The following is a 21,125-nucleotide window of genomic DNA, read 5'->3' as shown; positions in this document are numbered from 1 at the left end:
GCTTACTCTTTTTCTTAACAGGTAAGAGAGTGCTTTTCCCACAAGAGATCCTTTGGATATAGTTATCCAAGTCTTCTCCAAACAACCTTGCACCACGAAATGGAAACCCAGCCAGAAGTTTCTTACATGGTGCTTCAGCTGACCAATTTCTCAACCATAAGATTCTACGCATATGCACCAACCCAAGTGAAAGACGAGAGGTTTGGATAATAGAATCTCTGATGGCGTCAACAACAAAACATAAGGCCTCTGGAAGGTTAGCCAATCCCTGGGCCTGCTGTTCATGTAGAACTTTGATGACCTGCTTAACATGGTCTCTTAAGTATTGACACACTCCAATCACTGCTACTGCAGGTTGAGCCACTGAACCTGCTAAGGAGAAAACATCCTTCAACAGGGACTCCTTCTTTTTATCCAGAGGATCCCTGAGCATCTGAGCATTGTCTACAGGACAAGTCAGATTTTTATTTACAGAGGAAATGGCGGCGTCAATGGCCGGTATTCCCCACATTTTAATAAACTTTTCTTCCATAGGATAAAGTGTTGAAAACTTTTTCGGCTGAAAAAAACATTTATCTGGGTAATCCCACTCAGAATAAATGAGCTTTTCAAGTAAATTATGAACAGGAAAAGCATGTGCTGTTTGAGGAGGTTTCAGTGACCCCAAAGAAGAAGAGGGTTCTTTAACTGATTCAGATACGGGCAATTTAAATGTGGAGCGGACCAATCCAGCAAGGATCTGTACTAAGACCTTCTCCTCCTGGGAAGTCGAAGAGGGTCCCTCTCCACCTGATTCCTCAGAAGAGGAATCATCCGTCCCATCCCGATCCTCTGAAAGGGATTCTTCTCCCCTATCCCAGAGCTCCTCTGCCTGAGGGTCCTGGGAAACAGAGGAAGACCTAGTGCGTTTTCCACTGAGTGAAGATGCAATTACGGCCATTAATCTTTCCTCTAAACCATTAATGGTTGAGGAAAAAACCTCCTGTGTAATGTATACAGGGGCTGAAATGCCAGAAGCAGGTGTAGCCCCTGACCCCAAGGGCTCTCCCTGGCTAGCCTTCCCTGGTCCCTCGGGGGGGGGGGGAGGATGCTGCAGAAAGGGGGTCCTCAGAACCTGAAGGAGATCCCCTAGAGCCTCTGGTTCTTGGGGTATTTGAACCTCTTCTACCCATAGTGCAAAGCAACAAGGTGGAGGTATCACAAAATGAACACTGACTGCTGAGCGATATAGTCCGGCAAAAGCCCTGCTACCAAATGCCCAGTCTAGTGTTTCCTTAGTAAATGCTGCCTAGGAGAATGCCTGTGTCCCACCTTACATGCGACCGTCAGCTCTGTGTCCCTCCAAAGGCTGTGTGCACCTGTAAAGTGTGCCTCTTATAGCCTTGCAGCCGGCAATGTGGGCGTCTGAGCAAGCTTGACGCCGCACTGACGCTCCGCCCCCCCACTCTACTGCCCCCCCCCGTTTTTCAAAAAAACGCTTCCCGCGTGAGCCGACCCTCCTGGACAAGCGTGGAGGAAAGGCTGGGGGTGGAGGAGGAAGGAGAGAGGCCGGCAGTGATGGGGCCTGCACGTGGCAATGGCGGCGGTGATAGTGCGGTATACTACTACCTCACAGACCACCTGCGGCCCCCCTATTCTTGGGGGGAATCACCCAGAGGAGAGCCCCCCATCCCAACCTACCTGGAGCTTGTGCAGCGTGAAACACTGAGACAGACATCAGCATGAGAAGGTATGTGCTCTTGGCAGCCCCTGGTGGCGACAATAGGCATAGCATGCATTTACTTTAAAGGAGAAACCTACTAGAATTAAAAAATTCTGTGGAATCTCCTTACCTTATCCAGCCGCAGGGTTCTGTTATACCAACCTTCACCTCTCACGGTGGGCTCTGTTTGGAAAACCTTCAGAGACTGGGGCCCCCTACAGATAGGGGGATCCACAGTTCTGGGCCTGTAAAGCACCCGGCCAGAAATAAGGCTAGAAAAACCATTTTCTGAAATGCGGGGTCCAGCTCTCTAAAAAGAGGAAGCGTTACAGGTAAAACCTTGTTTCTTCGGACACGAGGCCCGGGTACCATCCAATTCGGCCTAGAAAGGACACTTTGAAATGGATCCAGTTCGCCTGGCTTGCCCCAGTATAGGATATAGGATATTCCCTTTGGAGCTCAGCACAGGACATCTTTACACGTCCAACACCTAAGACACTGGCTAAAAAACTGAGGTATCCCTGTAAGGGGAGGGATTATATAGGGGGTTGAACTTCCTGTTTAGGGTGTGATCAGTGTCCAATCACCTAGTGATACCCTATATAACCCATCAGTAATTACTGAGGCTGTGTGTCCCGTGATGTACGAGAAAGAAAAAAAATTAACGGATGAAGACAAGGGAACAGAACATGTGAGAGGGGCCTTACTTTCACCAGACATAAAATGACCGCAATTACAGCATAGCATAGTGATAAGGACACAGACAACTACTTTACTAAAGAAAATCATTTTTATTCCTGTCTGTGTTGCTTTAGGAAAGTCCTCCTCACTTTGTCTGGTAAAATCTTGATGGCAGCAAAACCCGGATAAGGATACATGATCTGGCGCAGCAGAGCCGCCTTGCCACCATATATATATATTATATGGGCGGCAAGTGGTTAAACCTTGTAAAAAAAGGTGAGAAAGATCATTTCGGAAACTTGGCAAGATCAGTTAGGGTACCTGCCTAGTTAGAATGTTATATATACTTTCTAATACACTTATATGTTCAAAATCCAAATGCACCTTGTCATGCAATTTAATGCAAGTTCCAACATATTTTGCACTGTATGTCAATGCACACCAACTCACATTAAAGAATGTAGGCATGTGTGTTAAACATTACAAACACTGACATGCATTTTGATGCCTTTCCATTAATTTTAATTGAAAATAGATCATGCAAAAAAATAAGTGTGTTTCCAGGCTTAGTGTATTAACAATTGGTCCTAAAAATTACCTGCACTAGCCTCCAGATGTTGAAAACAACTATTTTTATAATGCTATTACCTTTAAAAAAGAAAGGACAGTAGCTTTGCAAAATGAAAAAACAATCCTTCAATAAAGTATATTATCTGTTGGTTAGGCATGTTTTCCATTTACACTTTTTACAAATATGTTGTAATGTAATACATCTTACCAGCCGCGCATGAGGGTTTCGGTGGTAATAAAGTTCTTTATAGTCATCCATCCAAACCTCTGCTGCTCGCACACTATTGGCCAAAGCTTTACTACGCGAGTATGGGGCTTGCCTGGGAAAGACATGTCCAACATGTGAACATGGGTGTACTTCAAGTGTTCCTCCACACTGCCAAATCTATCATTTGGAAGAAACATATTTTGTGAAAATTAGTATATATATTTTATACAGACGCCATTTAAATCTTGTCATATTGAACCTTCAGTGAAAGTTGATGCCATGTGACACAAGGTTTCAGACAAAGAATCAAGGAGAGCTCAGAGTATACCTGACCGTAGACAACAGCAGCAGTGCCAGTGTGAAGCCTGTGCCAGCCACCGATGCACCTAGCCATTAGCTCTCCAGAACTTTCCTTCATAAGGTGGACATGTGGAAGGACATATCTCCATGTGTAAAGAACAGATCAATACAGGTTCTGGGTTTATCTGGTGAGTTCATTACCATAGGGGAGTTTTCACACGGGGTATGGTGACGGGATCCATGATTGGACTTATACCCTATAACATTAGCAGAGCTGAAAATTGTTCCACATTTAAAATTATCACGAAGTGCGTAATAAACTGTTAAAAAATCAATCAAATCATAAGTCCATCAATAGCGTTCGTATAGGGTATAAGTCCAATCATGGATCCCGTCACCACACTGCGTGTGAAAACTCCCCTATAGTAATGAACTCACCAGATAAACCCAGAACATGCGCTATTGATGGACTTGTGATTTATATAACTATTTAAAAGGGAAACTGTAAAGGGGAAGAATTATTAGTTTATCTCTGGAATGTGTGCCCTTGTTAATGCATTTGACTGTATTTTGCTAGCTTATTTCTGGTTGTGGCTTGGAATTGCATGTCATTTCCTTTTCTGTGATCTACAAGCACTCTCAAATCCTTTTTCATCAGCAATTCTCCCAAAAAAGCTAGATCTAATATGTATTTTGGCATGTGTATTTTTAGCACCCAAGCACATAACTTTATAATTCACATTACTGAACCTCATTTGCCATGTAGCTGCCTTTTTATCAAGGCATTTCTGTAATGATGCTAAACCATGTGCCAAAGTTATTTCCCTGCATAGTTTTGTAACATCAGCAAACACCAAATTTTAGCGGGGCGTGGCTACACATGACATGAGATAGGACGTGCCTGAGCTAGCTCTACTGAGAATCCTGCAGAATCCTTCCTAAAGAACCACCGTCCTTTGCAGCATGGTCCCAGGTCTACCTGCATTAGCTGCCGCAGCTAACCCACTACACCCGGCTGGGTATATTGCCGTGCTGCCATGTCCAGGAGAGGAGCGGGGCCAAAGTTTCTGCCTGACACCCCTGGCCATGAGGGCGGCCTCCCACCCCGTTCAGCAAAGGAGGCCGCGCAACGATTTTTTTGGCAGGGGCTCTGCCCTGAAAGATCCGGCATCCCTACAGCAGCTTGACTCCGGGGAAGAACACAGCAAGCCGGAGATGGGATCCCTGGATGGATTCCCCAGGCTCCTGGATGATACCAAGGCCACATCGCATGTGAGTACCAGGCCCCAGGCCTCGAATATGGCGGCGATGTCCCAGCAGGGCGGAGCTGACCCTGAACCTACACTAAGGGACATATTTGCAACCTTTACTGCAGACCTGACAGGGGAGGTGAAGGGCATGAAAGATGAAATAACCTAGTCAGGCAAGATATTCAGAAGTTGCGGGAGCGCACATCTGCCCTTAAAAAAGGCCTCAGCACATTGGAGGATGAATGGCAGCCCTTGCAAAGAAATGTTAGGCACATACAGTCTGTGGCCTCAGTTAACGCAGCCTGTCTAGAGGATATGGAGAACCGTTACGTAGAAATAATATCCGCGCAGTGGGTGTTCCTGAAAGAGCAGAGGGTAAAAACCCAGTGGCCTTTATTGAAGCACGGCTCACAGACACTTTTGGCCGGGATGCTCTGTCACCTATGTTTGCAGTGGAGAGGGCACACAGGGTCCCTGCAAGACCCCCACAACAGGGCGCCCCGCCAAGGCCCTTTTTGTTCCGCCTGCTATAAAGACTGGGACGGCATATTGAGTAAGGCCAGGGCTGCCGGCGTACTAAAACTGGATAATGCCAAGGTCTCCCTGTTTCCTGATTTTTCAGCGGAAGTTCAGAGACAGAGATCCAAGTTCATGGATATTAAAAGGGGGCTGCGTGCTCTCAATGTTCATTATTTCATGCTCTACCCTGCAAAGCTGAAAGTCATTGCCAACGGCAACTCACACTTCTTTGATAACCCTACGGCTTCAGTGCACTTGGCTTGACAGGGAGGAAAGGCATCTGGTACAGCAACCACCCTAGTAAAACTGGGAAGTCCACAGCCTATCACAACTACTTTAAAGGTGCTTTTGCAGATTCCTAGAAAACCAGCAGGGATGACTTGTGCTGCCCTAACAGGGCATAGAATTTATATATATTGTTTTCCTGAACCATTTTTCTATGGATGTTTAAGTTTAGTTTACATGCTGCCATCTTGTGACCTTTTCTGGTAATGCACCTATTTGTTATTTCTTTGTCTGATTTATGACACACTTCCTTTCTGTGTAATGCTCCACCCTTCTTCCTGTGTTTGTACTTCCTGTGTAATGGAGACAGCTTAACAGGCTACATGTAACATGGGCACATGTATTCTACATAAATAAGCTACAGACAGTATCATCTTTTGACCGCATAAATACTACAACCTGTTCATCTGTATCCTGTCATCTGCTGTAACCTTATGTTCAGAATAAAAGCATCTTGTGGATGGAATCAGTATTTGGTGAGTTCAAACTATCTGTTGAGGATTGCCTTCAGTGATTATATCTTATACAGGCCAGGCATAGAGGTATTCTACATAAGTAAGCTACAGACAGTATCATCTTTTGACCGCATAAATACTACAACCTGTTCATCTGTATCCTGTCATCTGCTGTAACCTGATGTTCAGAATAAAAGCATCTTGTGGATGGAATCAGTATTTGGTGAGTTCAAACTATCTGATGAGGATTGCCTTCAGTGATTATATCTTATACAGGCCAGGCACAGAGGTCTCACAAGGGATAGTCGCTTCACAACAATCTGAGTCAGAATATGACTCAATCAGTCTGACATCCAGACACCACAAGAAAAAAAGTTTTGTTCGGTTTGTTTTCTCTTTGCTCTGTTTTTTGTGGCACAAACTGTCCATCAGCCTCACAGCTACTATTGAGCCCCCACAAGATGGTCCTGTGAGGACTTATCCCCCTGTGTGTTTAGGGGTATTATTTTGTTTTCTTATGGGCCCAGTTGGCCAAGACTGTACTGATGTATACCTCACCAATGCGCTGTTCTCTCTCTCTCTCCCCTTGAAGTTTATCTTTCCACAGAAATTGCATTCAATGACTGACATTCCTGGCCATGCTCCAAACATTCACTAGGTGGTGCAAGAACACTTATCCTAAGTGTCTGGTAATGTTGCTGTACACAGGCACGATTTATATGCACCTCAGCTTAAGGTTTGCTCTGAATGCTGTAATGATTGAGCCAAATTTTAATGGCTGACATGGCTAACACAGGAATGCTGCTACTATCATGGAATGTAAGAGGCATGGGAGACGGGGTTAAAAGAAATGCAATATTTAAATATTTTGGTAGGCTGCAACCACAGTTCATCTGTCTCCAAGAAACGCAGCTGCAGTCTGACTCCACCTGCTGCGCTCACGCAAATACCCAACACAATTCCATTCCACACACTCCCCCTACTCCAGGGGGGTCAGTGTACTGATCTCTGCTACTCATTTCATTTAAATGCATTCAACAGCAGGTTGACAGAGAGGGCAAATATGTTTTCATATTGTGTAAGCTAAATGGGCTCATGTGCATTATTGCAGCAACATATATTCCTCTGCCATTCTCAGCGGCACCCCTCAAGAGCTTAGCTCAGTTCATGGCTTTATATCCGGATGTGACGGTGCTGGCCCTGGGTGATTTCAAAAACATCCTGGACCCATGCCTGGACAGGTTGCCTTTGACACCTAGACTGGCTAGATCCACTGCAGGAAGGACGGCCTTTGCTTCCTTGCTCTCAGAACTGGGGCTCCATGATGTGTGGCAAGAAAAGCATATTGATGTTAGATGTTACTCGGCTACACATGGTGGACTCTCTTGCATTGACCTGGGATTGGGAAATGATACACTAATGCAGAGGGTGAGGGACTCTGCATATGAGCCACATCTCCTATCCGATCACTCTCCTTTTTGGGTATGGCTAGATACTACTGCTTCCTCTGGCCATCCATTGTGGAGAGTGAACCCTTTTTGGCTGACCCTGTTCCCATCTCCGGATGGGGTTCTGAGTGCACTGAATGAGTTCCTGCAATTTAACAGATAATCTGCCAGTGCAGTGGTGGTATGGGACTCACTCAAGGCATTCTTGATGGGCTGCCTCATTAGAAAAATCACAGGCATCAAGAACTGCTCTAGGGAATGGGAGGTCAGAGTAAGAGAGGAAATGATGAATAGAGAACAGGCACTGGTTACTGATCCCTCCCAATCCAATCATGATGCTTGGACAGAGGCACAATCTATGTATAATTCAGTTCTAATGTCCACAGCGGAGAAGAGGAGATACTTTCTCCAAAAGGGCTATTTTGAGGAGGAGGAAAATACAGGCCATCTTCTGGTCTTAATTCTACAACTTTTCTTCTACAACTATTACAGCCATTAAGTCTGCTACAGGGGAAACACATACTCTTAACTCTGACATATTAAATGACTTTCATCAGTTTTACAATGACCTATATGCTTCTAAAACTAGAACAAAACAGCTGCGAACATCCCTTGTAATATCAATCTTTATATGGAGAGGTCAGGGACAGTCAACCCTTAGCACCGCATACCAAATTATAGAATGCAAAAACAGAGGGAATGGGGTAAAGTTACCCCAGGGACTTTAAGGTGCTTAAAATAATGGGTAGGCATGGGTAAAGAAATGTATGCAACGTCTGAACTACATAAAATAATCTTTTATTCAAACATTAATACAAAAATCAAAAGAGTTAAAAACAACCAATATCTCAATCTCTATAATCCAATTATGACAGAGGTATTGGATAAAACCACTCATTAAATACCACTCGACATGTTTTGCTCAATTCGTGAGCTTCATCAGGAGTTTTGGTACATATGTGGCATACTGGAGATGAGAGAGACAAAATACAAATCAGGTGGTAAAGGAACAAATACAATGAATATGCTTCTAAAGTTTAAAAAGCACGAATGATTGTTGCATACATAAAAGAAAAATTCAATAATTCAATAATATTGAATTTTTCTTTTATGTATGCAACAATCATTCGTGCTTTTTAAACTTTAGAAGCATATTCTTTGTATTTGTTCCTTTACCACCTGATTTGTATTTTGTCTCTCTCATCTCCAGTATGCCACATATGTACCAAAACTCCTGATGAAGCTCACGAATTGAGCGAGACATGTCGAGTGGTATTTACTGAGTGGTTTCTTTTATGTATGCAACAATCATTCATGCTTTTTAAACTTTAGAAGCATATTCATTGTATTTGTTCCTTTACCACCTGATTTGTATTTTGTCTCTCTCATCTCCAGTATGCCACATATGTACCAACACTCCTGATGAAGCTCACGAATTGAGCGAAACATGTCGAGTGGTATTTACTGAGTGGTTTCTTCCAATACCTCCGTCATAATTGGATTATTGAGATTGAGAGATTGGTTGTTTTGAACTCTTTTGATATTTTGTATTAATATTTGAATAAAAGATTATTTTATGTAGTTCAGACATTGCATACATTTCTTTACCCATGCCTACCCATTATTTTAAGCACCTTAAAGTCCCTGGGGTAACTTTACCCCATTCCCTCTGTTTTTGCATCCCTTGTAATAGAAAAAAAGCATGACAGGAACTCTTAAATATGAGATCTGGGATCAAAAAGAAATAAAATGTAATACATTTTTTTTTTTTTAATGTCATTTGAAAAAAAAAAAAAAGAGCTATGGGCGGAAGTGATGTTTTGACGTTGCTTCCGCCCTGCAGTGGTATGGAGACGGGTGGGGGCCATCTTCCCCTCACTCGTCTCCATGCCAAGCCAGGGACAGGACACAATCACCTCCGCCGCTGCCGATGGCTCTGGTAAGCGGTGGACGGCACTGGAGAGCAGCGGGAGGGGGGCCCTCTCCCGCCGCCGATAAAAGTGATCTCGCTGTAAATCTGCTGTAGTGACCACTTTTATCTTGAAGCAGACTGCCCGCAGAAGAAGAGGATACTGGGGTTATGGCTAGCTGCTGCCATAACAATGATATTCCTCTTCAAAGTAGCGCCGGAAAACGACGGCGGGCGGTCCGTAAGTGGTTAATGGGGAAAAAAATTACAAATCCCATACTTTTAATTGCCGGATAGCTAGCATAAAATCCAGATGGCTGGGGAAAAAGGCCTTCGACTCAGGGGATGTGTTGGATCTCTGCAAAGCAATCACTGCTTCTACACACAAAGCAAGGGTCCCACTCTGCAGCATGCTGACCGCTGATGGTCTGCCTAGTCTGTTGCACAGTTTTGAAGAAAACAAATTGAAAGACTTTGCTCACCTTTTGAAATAATACAACCAGAATGTATTTAGTTCATAAAGCTAAGCTCTAACTTTCTTTTCACTAGAACTGAATGCAATGATCAATCCCAGCATAGATCATACCTCTGCACCACGTTGCTCTGTTGCCTGCAGATCCCCTGATATTCCGGGTTTAGTTGTTGCTTTGTGTCATGTGACACCATGTAAAGCCTGCTAATAGACTCTTTCCCTTCCACAGCCAATTCATTTAGCAGCTAGAGCCTAAAACACACCCCTCTGCAGACTGTCAGACTCTGCAAATGATGCAACTTCCTTCACAGCTCTGATGGTGGGTGGGATTGAATACATCCTAATTAGCATTCAATCACGCCCAGTCACACCTAAAGGAAGAGTCTAAACCTCTCAAATCTCGCCTCACAGATCACAGCATTATTCAAAAAGGAAACCCCTTCATATACACAGCCTGCTCTGAAAGCTAGCTGTGCTGATTCTGGGAGGGATTGAATAGATGGCCCTGGTTCTCACTAGCGCCACATGAAAGTCACGTGACTTCCAGTGCGACTATCATCCCTATGCAACTCTGATGGATCAGTGTTTTTTTTTAACCATCATCTCTCCTTCCTGGTCATTCTTGCTGCCTAAAAACTTCCTCCCAAGCACATTCTATTCACACCTCAGCGTAACGAAAATGCATGTTCCTGCTTGCGGTTTCTTGCACGTTTTTCAAGCATAAACATGCACTTAAATGTGCTGCCTTACATGCAAAAAATGCCACAAAGTAGCACTAGAACATGCACAGAAAATGCATGCTTTTTCTTGCAGGTTGCCCTGCGTTCAGAAATGTGAAGATGTGACCAAATGTTAACCCAAGCACAGCACGTGTTTTTCAAAATGCACAGCACAGCATATGTTTTCTGTGCAGGTTGCCGTTCGTTCAGAAATGCACAGATGCAAATGCAGCCTAAATGGTAATGCAAGCATGACACATTGCTACATGTTTTCAAAACGCATGGCAAAGCATGCATTTTCTTGCAACTTGCTGTGCATTTGAAAACGTGCAGATGCAAATAAATCGTAATACAAGCACACTGCACGTTGCAGCGCGTTTTTTAAACACACGGCAAAGCATTACATTATTTTTGCAGGTTGCTGTGCATTCGGAAACATGCAGATGGCACCGAATGGTAACGCAAGTGCACCACACGCTGTTGTGCAATTTCTTGTGGGTTGCTGTGCCTTCGGAAATGTGCACATGAACGAATGGTAACACAAGGGCGATGCATTTTGCCCCATGTCTCCGAAACACAAGGTAAAGCGCATGCTTTTTGTGCGGGTTGCCGCGTGTTTTGAAACTATCACCAAAGTGCATTTTCTTGCTAGCCGCTGTGCATTCAGAAATCTGCAGACACAAATAAATGGTAACACAAGTGTGATGCGTATTGCATGCATATTCAAAATGCGCAGCAAAGTGCCACTGCCAGTTGGTATGTTTTTTTTATTGCGGGTTGCCATGCGTTCGGAAACAGGCAGATGCGAACGAATGGTAACGCAAACTTGATACTCATTGCCACGCATTTTCGAAACACACAGCAAAGCATGCATTTTATTGTGGGTTGCCATGCATTCAGAAATGCGCAGATGAGAACACAGCCAAAATGGTAATGAAAGTGCAACATGAATTGTTGCACATTTTACAAAACGCAAAGCGTGTGTTTTCTATGCGGGTTACCATGCAAACACACAGCTGTGAACCCAGCCTAAATGGCACCATGGGAGCGACGCGTTTGGTGGGCATTGCCATACGTTTTCTGTGCGGGTTGCATGAGCAAGCATGCATTAATGCCCTCTTAGCAAGCAGCAGTGGGAAAAGGAGGATCGCGGCTGCTTTCTGCAAAACCATTACACAGAGCAATTAGGTCTAATGTTTGAATTTTTTTTTAGAATCGCTTCCTGTCCGTTGTCTATTCACTGCAGAGAGGAATTGAATGTGAGGGGGGATTACATAATTCCTGCCCTTTCACCACCCAGGATGCAAAAGGACCTGGGGGTGTTAGTAGATGATAGGCTCAGCAATGGCATGCAATGCCAAGCTGCTGCTAACAAAGCAAACAGAATATTGGCATGCATTAAAAAGGGGATCAACTCCAGAGATAAAACGATAATTCTCCCACTCTACAAGGCTCTGGAGTATGCTGTCCAGTTCTGGGCACCAGTCCTCAGGAAGGATGTACTGGAAATGGAGCGAGTACAAAGAAGGGCAACAAAGCTAATAAAGGGTCTGGAGGATCTTAGTTATGAGGAAAGGTTGCGAGCACTGAACTTATTCTCTCTGGAGAAGAGATGCTTGAGAGGGGATATGATTTCAATATACAAATACCGTACTGGTGACCCCACAATAGGGATAAAACTTTTTCGCAGAAGAAAGTTTAACAAGGCCCGCAAACACCCTGATTTGAAGTATGAAAATGTGGTGATACATCTGTATGCAGATTTTTCTCCTGACCTGCAAAAGAAATGTTTGCAGATGCCTGCGTGAGAAAGGTCTAATTTACAACATGCTATACCCATGCTATATCGCCTGAAGGTCATCCACAATGGCTCGGCTAAGTTCTTTGATTTTCCGGCAGATGCAGTTGATTGGTTGGAGCACATTTCCTAAGAATGATGTTTGGTTGCCTGGCCCCATGCCGTGGTTGGCGGGCACTTCTACAAACCCTTTCCCAAGATGGTACCAGGAATGGTTGCAAATGTTATCCTTTTATAAGCTGTACTTCTATTGACAATGTTGTTCTTAACAGGTTGCTTGTATTAAAGAGCCCAAGACTGCCTATCCGTTCAATGCGGGAGTTAAGGTACTGTTTTAGGGCGCTTTGACTTAACCATACGTCTCCACAGCCCTTCTGGATGAGCTCTTGGAACAGTCCGCTAGTTTTTCTTCCAGGTTTTGGAACTAAAGTTTCTCCAGAAGTTTTCTACTTTTTAGGTTTGTTCGCCCGGAGCAAACAGGGAGCTGGGATCATAGACTGTTTATTTTACTTTATTTTTCTTTTTTTTCCCCTTTTTTCTTTTTGTGTCTTGCCCAAAAAGGTTCATGCTAATGGACTTTGTTTGCCTTGCACAGTCTGTACTGATGTTATGCTGCTGTCTAGTGAGATGTAAATCTCTGCATCCATGCTCCTACCCCGCTTTCCTCCCCTCTAATTCTACTTATCCTGTCATTGTTAGATCCAAACCACTATTATATGAGTAATCTGAAAATTTTCTCATGGAATATTTGTAGGCTGAATTCAAAGTTTTAAAGCTCAATGGTCCTTTAGTACCGTAAAATCCAGAACCCTCATGTGGATCTCTTGCAAGAGACCCACTTGACTGGTAGTAAAATACTCTCCCCAAACAGAAACTCTTCATATACTAGGGGTGTTGCTTAATCCAAAAAAGCTGGCCTGATCTATTGAACATGTGGTCAAAGACCCCCCCAGGGGGTGATATGCGATTGTGGTGATGGACATTGAATCCCAGTGATTAGCCATAGCGAACATCTATGTCCCACCCCCTTTCAAAAGTAAGGTGTTCTGGAGAAAGTCGCCACCTTTGGCTCATTGAATTATTTGTAGCTGGTGATTTCAACAACATCCTGGATTATACTCTAGACACCTCTAACCTGGCTTGGGTGCAGAACTTGACCTTAGACACTGGGCAGACTGGAGGAGCTATGGCGTTGTAATTACCCTAGGGAGAATGGTTTCTCCTATGTTTTCCATGTCAGTGCCTCCTCCTCCCGTATTGACTTGGCCTTCGCTAACTCAGCTCTGCTGCCCCTGGTTGCTGGGGGGATCTCTGATCACACCCCTTACAGGTCACGATTGGTCTACTGCGGAACAGGTGCACAAGGGTTTGGCAATTGCACCCGGGGAGGGAGGAGGAGTCCTCGGTGGAGGCCTTTGTCTGGCTGCACTTTAAGGAGTTTTAGGAGTTTAATGAAGGCCTTTAAGGCATCGACAAGGGGGGTGTACGTGTCTGCCATTAAGGCTCCCAGGATGGAAAAAAATGCCAAATCTGAGGAGCTTCAGGCCCATGAACTACGTTGTGCACAGAGTCATGCTGATTCGCCCTCTCCTTTTTCTCATTTTACAGATGTCTAGGCGGGCTCTACTGGTTCATTTCCAAGGCCTCACTCGATGTGTTTTTAGAAATAGAGTTAAAGAATTGTTTGAGAAGGGCGACAAAAACTGGAAATTGTTAGCCATCCTGATGGCAGACGGCATCAGACTTTAGTGAAAGATAGAGAGGGTATCATGCAGGAGTTTGTTTCCTACTACACTGGACTATACTCATCCATCCCACCATATGACCTTCAGGTTTTAACAGATCTGCTGGATTCCCTCCAGATCCCTGTGTTACCAAAAGAGGTTGCTGCTAACAGAGACACCTTTCACTGAAAAAGAATTGGCGACTGCTGTTGCCTCTTTTCCCAATGGTAAATTGCCGGGCCCTGATGGGATCCCCGCAGAATGGTACAAACAGTATTTGGATCTCCTGTCTCCTAGGCTTTTGCAACTCTATGGGGACTGTTTTGACACTGGGACTTTACCAGTATCCTTTTATGTTGTGTTACTGCCCAAGCCGGATAAGGATTCTCTCTATTGTTCCTCATAGCGGCCCATAGCACTGCTCAACATGGACCTCAAAATACTTACCAAAATGATCACCAATAGGTTAATGAAAATATTACATCACTTGATATCACTATACCAAATGGGGTTCATGCCTAAAAAGGCCATGGACATTAACATCCGGAGGGTATATACTCATACTCAATTGACTGCTGAGAGTTTGTCGGGAGGGAGCTCTGGTGTTTTTCAACCTGGAAAAGGCGCTTGACTCCATTGATTGGAGGTACATGACCATTGTACTACAATGCATGGCCCCACATTCCTTAAAGCGGAGGTCCGCCCACAAAAAAAATTAAAAGCCAGCAGCTACACATACTGCAGCTGCTGGCTTTTAATAATAGGAGACTTACCCATCCTGGTGTTCAGCAATGTCGGCACTGCAGCTGATGTTTCCATCAGCTGTCAGGTGCTGCCACCGCCATTGTGGGTAAGGGAACCCGGCAGTGTAGCCTTACGGCTTCACGCCGAGAACCCTTTCATGCACGAAGCCCCGCTCCTCTCTCCTACTGGCCCAGTGTCATTGGCCGCGGCCCGTTGCCATAATTGGCACCTTTTGGGGGGGAGGGGGGACAGGATACCTGTCTTTGAGTTCCACTTTTGGGCGGAACTCCGCTTTAAGTGGATATCACTGCTCTGTATGATCATCCAATAGCTGCCCTCCGCCTCAATGGTGGAGTGTCAAATGTCTTTCCAGTGTCCAGAGGCACCAGACAGGGGTGCCCCCTTTCACCAGGGCTATTCACACTGGTTATGGAACCTCTGGCAATTATGTTGTGCTCATCTCCCCAAATTCAGGCTATCAGCGTGTGTACTCTGACTGAAACGACGGCCCTTTATGCAAATGATCTGGTACTATTTATTCGGGACACGGGACCTTTCCTACATGCTGCACTGTTGCTCCTGGGCAAGTTTACAGTGGTCTCTGACCTTAAGGTTAACTGGACGAAGTCTAAAATACTCCTTTATGTTCCCAACCCATACCTCGGCAGGCAGACCCCAAATAATCCCCTACAGTGGGTCACACAAATTAAATATTCGGGGCTCATAATAACAAACTCGGTGACTGACTTCATAGGCCTCAACGCCCCCCCTTGCTATTTTAAGAAAAGAAACTACACACTTGGAAAAACCTCCCTGTCACTCATTTGGAAGATAAATCTAATCAAGATAAAAAAGGTTGCCATTATTCTTGTACATCCTAGGAAACTCCGCAGTGTGGATCCCCAAATCAATTTTCAAATCTATAGATAGCATACTCTCCTCCTTTTTATGGCACAGAGGTATCCCCCGCCCTAAATTTGCCATATTACAGCAGCCCTGGGGGGAAGGGGGCTTGAGGTGCCTGACTTTTATAAATATTTCCTCACTGGCCAATTGACAGTAGCTCACCACTGGCTAACTACCCCCACTGATGATGCCTCGGTATCCCTGGAAGCTGCCTGTGTGGGATCATATGAGGCACTATCCCTCTTGGTATACAGAGAATTGAAGTCTCCATACTCACTCGCCTCTTCCATGTGCTCAGTTATTAAGGCATGGTTGGTGGCCCAGGGTTTTAGACCTTCTAGTCCTGGCAGGTTTCCCCCCCAATCTATCTTTATGGAAAAACCCAAATGTAACGCATTTTTTTGATTACTTAGACCCGGTAGTTTTGACTAAATATGGTATTAAGACCTTACACCATATAATATAAAATGGCACTCTGGTGACCTTTGATGGCCTGAAAAGAGTGCTATGGCCTACCAAACTCACACTTTAGATATATTCAATTGCGACATGCTTTTCGCTCTCAATTTGGCAGAGGCCCTCTTGACCTTGAACCTAGTGACCTAGAATTACTGACAAGCAGTGACTCCTTGTCTAAACCAGTCTCCAGTTTATACAAAGACCTTTTTCCAGAAACGGTCCTATTGACAGAGACTTGCAGGCTAGCCTGGGAGGCAGTGGCTCCTGGTTTGGACAGAGATGATTGGGACGAAATTTGGGGGGCCCCATTTCAATGTATAGTTTCTACTTGATATCGTCTGATCCTGTACAAATTTTTGCATAGAATCTATCTTACCCCAGCTAGGTTAGCTAGGATGTTTGGGAGCCAACACTGCTGGAGATGTTCTGCACCCCTTGCAAACTTCATGCACATTTTTTGGGACTGTCCACATATCAAGCCCTACTGGCAAGACATAGCAAAGTGTATCCGGTCAGTCACATCCATCTCAGTCCCCCTTTCGGTTGAAGTATGCCTGTTGAGCTTGGTTGAGCCTTTGGCTACCACTAGGGCTATACAAACTCTTCTCCCTCTCTTGTTGTTCTACTCCAAGAAACTGATTATCCTGTCATGGAAGAGATCTACTACCCCGACTTTGGCTTCTTGGAACTCCCTGGTTAACAAAGCAGTCTACTTATTTGAGTAGGGGGGTTGAGACCAAATTTGACGAGGTATGGGGGGGGGCCTGGATGGCATCCATGGACACGGTTTCAGATTAAATCCATAGGTAGCTATGCTTTAAGTTTTCTCTGGATTTTGTAAGTCTGGATTGGGGCTGGAAACTTGAAGATTTTAAAGAGCATTGGGAGGGATGGAGTCTTCAGTCATGTGTCCAGGTTTTCCAGAAGCTCTGCAGGTTGTGTGTGTGCCCAGGTGCACACACTCATAATAAGGCAGAGCTGAGCATAGCTCAGTGTGTGTGAGAAAGGAGTTGGTGTTGGAGCAGTTGCTGCAAACAGGAAGGAGATGTGCTACCGTTTAAGAACCCAGGCAACATCCTTGAGACTGTACTCCATGTGGGAGAGGTTCCAGGTCAGTAGACAGAGAGTTGGGCCAGCTGAGAGAGTCGGGGAGACCATAGCTGAGACAACTGGAAGAGAGAGTCTTGGGGACCAGAGGGGACCGAGAGTCTTGAAGGAGTGTGGAAGCCTGGAGTGTCAGGAGAGCCTCTTCCTAAAGGCCAGGAGTGGGCCCGTGCAGCAAGGAACTGCGGCCAAGGCTGAGCAAGCCTTAAGAGCCAGGTGGATTGGCATTTTTCAGTTGTTGTTGTTTTGGAAGAAGAACCCCTGTGTGGGAAACCAAATGCGTGTGTGAACGTTCATCTTTTTGTTACTTTCAATAAAAGTGGGCGACCACGCCCTGAAACCTTAGTTCCTGTTGGCTGTGAACTCACTTAAAATGCATCTATCACTGAGCTAGCCATCCCCCAATGTCACAGTATATACTATAAATCTCAATAAAAAGTAATTTCCCAAAAAAATATCATATTGCATTTTACCAATTCTTAGCTGTGATTGCAGCATTAGTTTTCTTTTTCAGGCTGTTTTTCTTTTATTTTCACCTGGTGATCCTGCCAGTAAGTCTATTTTTCAACAAAACAAGCTGTCCTGCAGATGTAGAGGTTGGAGGGTGCTTGACAGGGCACTGACAGGGGTGCTTACAATGGTCAGCATTCATGTAAAACCTTTATCACAAAAAGGAAAAAAAAATGTTGGTTTAACTGCCTAAAACAGTGGTTCTCAACTTGGGGGTCAAATGATGATTTGCCAGGGGTCACCAAATCCTGGGCTGTTCCTGAAGCCTGCACCGCTCTCCCATCCTTTTTGTGGCCGCCCAGCTGGGCTGTCCCCGGGGCCTGTGGCCGCCCACTCAGCCTCTTCACAGCCGCACATTCAGTTCAAGGCATGGCTAGGGGGCAGAGACTAGAGGTCAGATGACTGGTGAGGAATGTGAAGTGGGAGGGGCTTGAGGAGACCCTATCTCCTGATTTTGGCATAGGTTTCACTGCTACGAGACACCACAAAGTCGGAGACACAGTGAATCCAGAGACACAGTGAGCAACACTATCTGTGATTATAGTTGCCATTAAAAGTCCCCACTACAGTTCTCAGATCAGCAGATGACCTCGATCAAGAGCACCCAAGTTGGCTGATCAGAACTCCCCCCAGCACTGCCACTCATCCCATTCCCCCCACCCCCCCACTAAGAGGAGGAATAAAAATAGAGAATACATGGAGGGGAGAGAAAAAGAGGGCAAGGAACAAAGAAAAAGGGAGAGAAAGAATAAGAGAAAACAAGAAAGATGGCTAGAGAGAAGGATGGGGAAAAAAAACCAAGAAATTAGGATAGAGAGACATAAAAGGGAAAGAAGGGAGAACAAAGAGAAAGAGTGGTACATCCTAAAATGTACCAGAAGGGGTTTTAATACTGTACGAGTGGAAGGGACCCAAGGAGCGCTAAATGTCTGTGGGTTAGGGGGGGCAAATTACTTGTCTTGCCTTGGGTGCTGACAACCCACGCTACGAAAATCATTTTACTGTTAGGGGGTCCCCACAACTTGGGAAATTTTATCATGGGGTCATGGCACTGGACAGGTTGAGAACCACTTGCCTAAAAAGTATTAGCTGGAGTTTAGCTTCAATGTGTTTACTGGATCTAACTCTGCTAGAGTATCCAACACTACTATCCCCTCAAACTGACAATTTCCAAAGGTATCTCTGTGCTTCTTAATCCAGAGTGTAGGCACTCCAATATAGGAAGGGTGCTACTGGCAGATCACCAGGTCGTGACAAAAGGGAAAAAAAAACTAAAAAAAAAAAAAACCTTATGTAGTCACATCGATCGACTGATAGGCTGCAACATATTAAATTTTTGGTATTGGGTTTACTACCACTTTAAAGTTTAGTTGGGCTTTAAGTAAAATTTGCATAAAATGTAAGATTGACTACTTACTCTGAATGAGAATTCAAGGTTTTCTCCTCCCCATACTTCCATCCCTGTATCATAAGATCCCAGATACTCAAAGTACTTCTTACTGACAGAGAATAATCCGCCAGCCATGGTTGGTGATCTAAAAAAATTGACATGCAATAACAAATAAATATACTGCTCTAAATCTTCATTACTTGTGAAAAATTGGCAAATGTATCTGACAGAAAGTTTAAAATTTCTCATAGAGTCTACTACAGTGTTTCTCAACCTTCAACATTCTGCACAATTTCAAGGCACCCCATGCTAAAATGTAAAAAAATTAAACTATACGTTTTTCATAATGCAGCAACACCACACACATAGAACACCAACGTTAGAGGTGATTTATTCTTCCTAAGCAAACACACCTTAGCAGACTGGTACTAACTAGTATTCCAGCGTTTCTCTTCTCCCTCAGTGTCTCTCCATCACTCAGCTAATGTGTCCCCAGTGCTAATAGAGAGGGGCAGGAGACAGGCACACAAGGATACTATGCAGGTGCCCGATGTCCTCCAACTGATGATGTCATAGGTTGTTAGTACACCAGTGGTTATAATGGTGCACAATAAAAAACCCGTGACCTTGTGTAAATAAAAGGCAAGCTTAACCGACCCGCTGGCTGGTATGCAATTTTCTGATTTCTCAGTGTATGCTAAATATTTTTCTGTTTCAGCAGCTGGTCTTCTTTAGATTCTCATTTTCCTAAACAAAATTCAGAGAGTTGTGTACACATCTTTCTTATCTTGAATGCCTTGTTCACACCATGGCATACCACATGCATACCCAGGGTAGCCCTGTCAACAACCTACTGCTATTATTATTATACAGGATTTATATAGGGTCAACAGTTTGCGCAGCGCTTTACAACATGGGGGCAGACAGTACAGTTACAATTCAATTCAATACAGGAGGGACCAGAGGGCCCTGCTCGTTAGAGCTTACAATCTAGAAGGGAGGGTCAAGTGGAACAAAAGGTAATAACTGTGGGGGATGATCAAATGGAGAAAATGAAAATACAGATGTTAGGTATGGTAGGATAGGCTTCTCTGAAGAGGAGGGTATTCAGGGATCGTCTAAAAGCTAATAGAGTAGGAGATAATTGGACAGATTGGGGTAAGGAGTTCCATAGGATTGGAGAGGCTCTGTAAAAGTCCTGGAGGCGAGCATGGGAGGATGTGATGAGGGAGCTAGAGAGCAGGAGGTCTTGAGAAGAACGAAGAGAACGATTAGGTTGGTATTTTGAGACTAGGTCTTTGTAAGTAGACATTATTTTGAATTTAATCTGTTGGGTGAGCGGAAGCCAGTGGAGAGATTGACAGAGAGGAGTAGCAAACACAGCTCGGTTGGTAAGGTGGATGAGTCTGGCAGCAGCATTTATGATGGATTGAAGAGCGGATGGACTATGTAGAGGTAAGCCAATGAGGAGGGAGTTGCAGTAGTCAAGGCGAGAGCTGACCAGGAAGTGAATTAAGAGCTTTGTTGGGTCATTAGTGAGAAAGGGGCGTATTTGATGTTGGAGGTTGAGGTGGCAAGATTTGGACAGTGATTGGATGTGGGGCTTAACCACTTGCTTAATGGGCACTTAAACCCCCCTCCTGTCCAGACCAATTTTCAGCTTTCAGCGCTGATGCACTTTGAATGACAGTTGCGCGGTCATACAACACTGTCTTCCCACAAATAGCTTTTTTTTGGTGGTATTTGATCACCTCTGCGGTTTATATTTTTTGTTAAAAAAATTTAAAAAGACCGAACTTTTAAAAGAATTTTTTTTTTTTTTTTTAATATTTTGTTATAAAATTTTGCAAACAGGTAATTTTTCTCCTTCATTGATGTACGCTGAGGCGGCACTGATGGGCACTGATAGGTGGCAGTGATAGGCACTGATGGGTGGCAATAATGGGCACTGATCGGTTATACTGATAGGCAG

General features: G+C 44.4%; 1 protein-coding gene across 1 annotated transcript in view; it reads right to left on the bottom strand.

Annotated features, from left to right (window-relative positions):
• The window catches only part of GALNT12 (polypeptide N-acetylgalactosaminyltransferase 12), a 530,970-nt gene that overhangs the window by 192,897 nt on the left and 316,948 nt on the right, over positions 1-21,125 (bottom strand). The window contains exons 5-6 of the mRNA XM_073630755.1: positions 19,181-19,298; positions 3,162-3,338 (exon numbers count right to left, since the gene is read on the bottom strand). Of these exons, the coding sequence (XP_073486856.1) occupies positions 3,162-3,338; positions 19,181-19,298 (295 nt within the window). The remainder of the gene's footprint in view (positions 1-3,161; positions 3,339-19,180; positions 19,299-21,125) is intronic.

Source organism: Aquarana catesbeiana, linkage group LG05, assembly GCF_042186555.1.
Source record: "Aquarana catesbeiana isolate 2022-GZ linkage group LG05, ASM4218655v1, whole genome shotgun sequence".
Taxonomy (NCBI): Eukaryota; Metazoa; Chordata; class Amphibia; order Anura; family Ranidae; genus Aquarana; species Aquarana catesbeiana.
The sequence above is the reverse complement of the archived record's forward strand: the minus strand, read 5'-3'. Positions and strand labels throughout refer to the sequence as shown.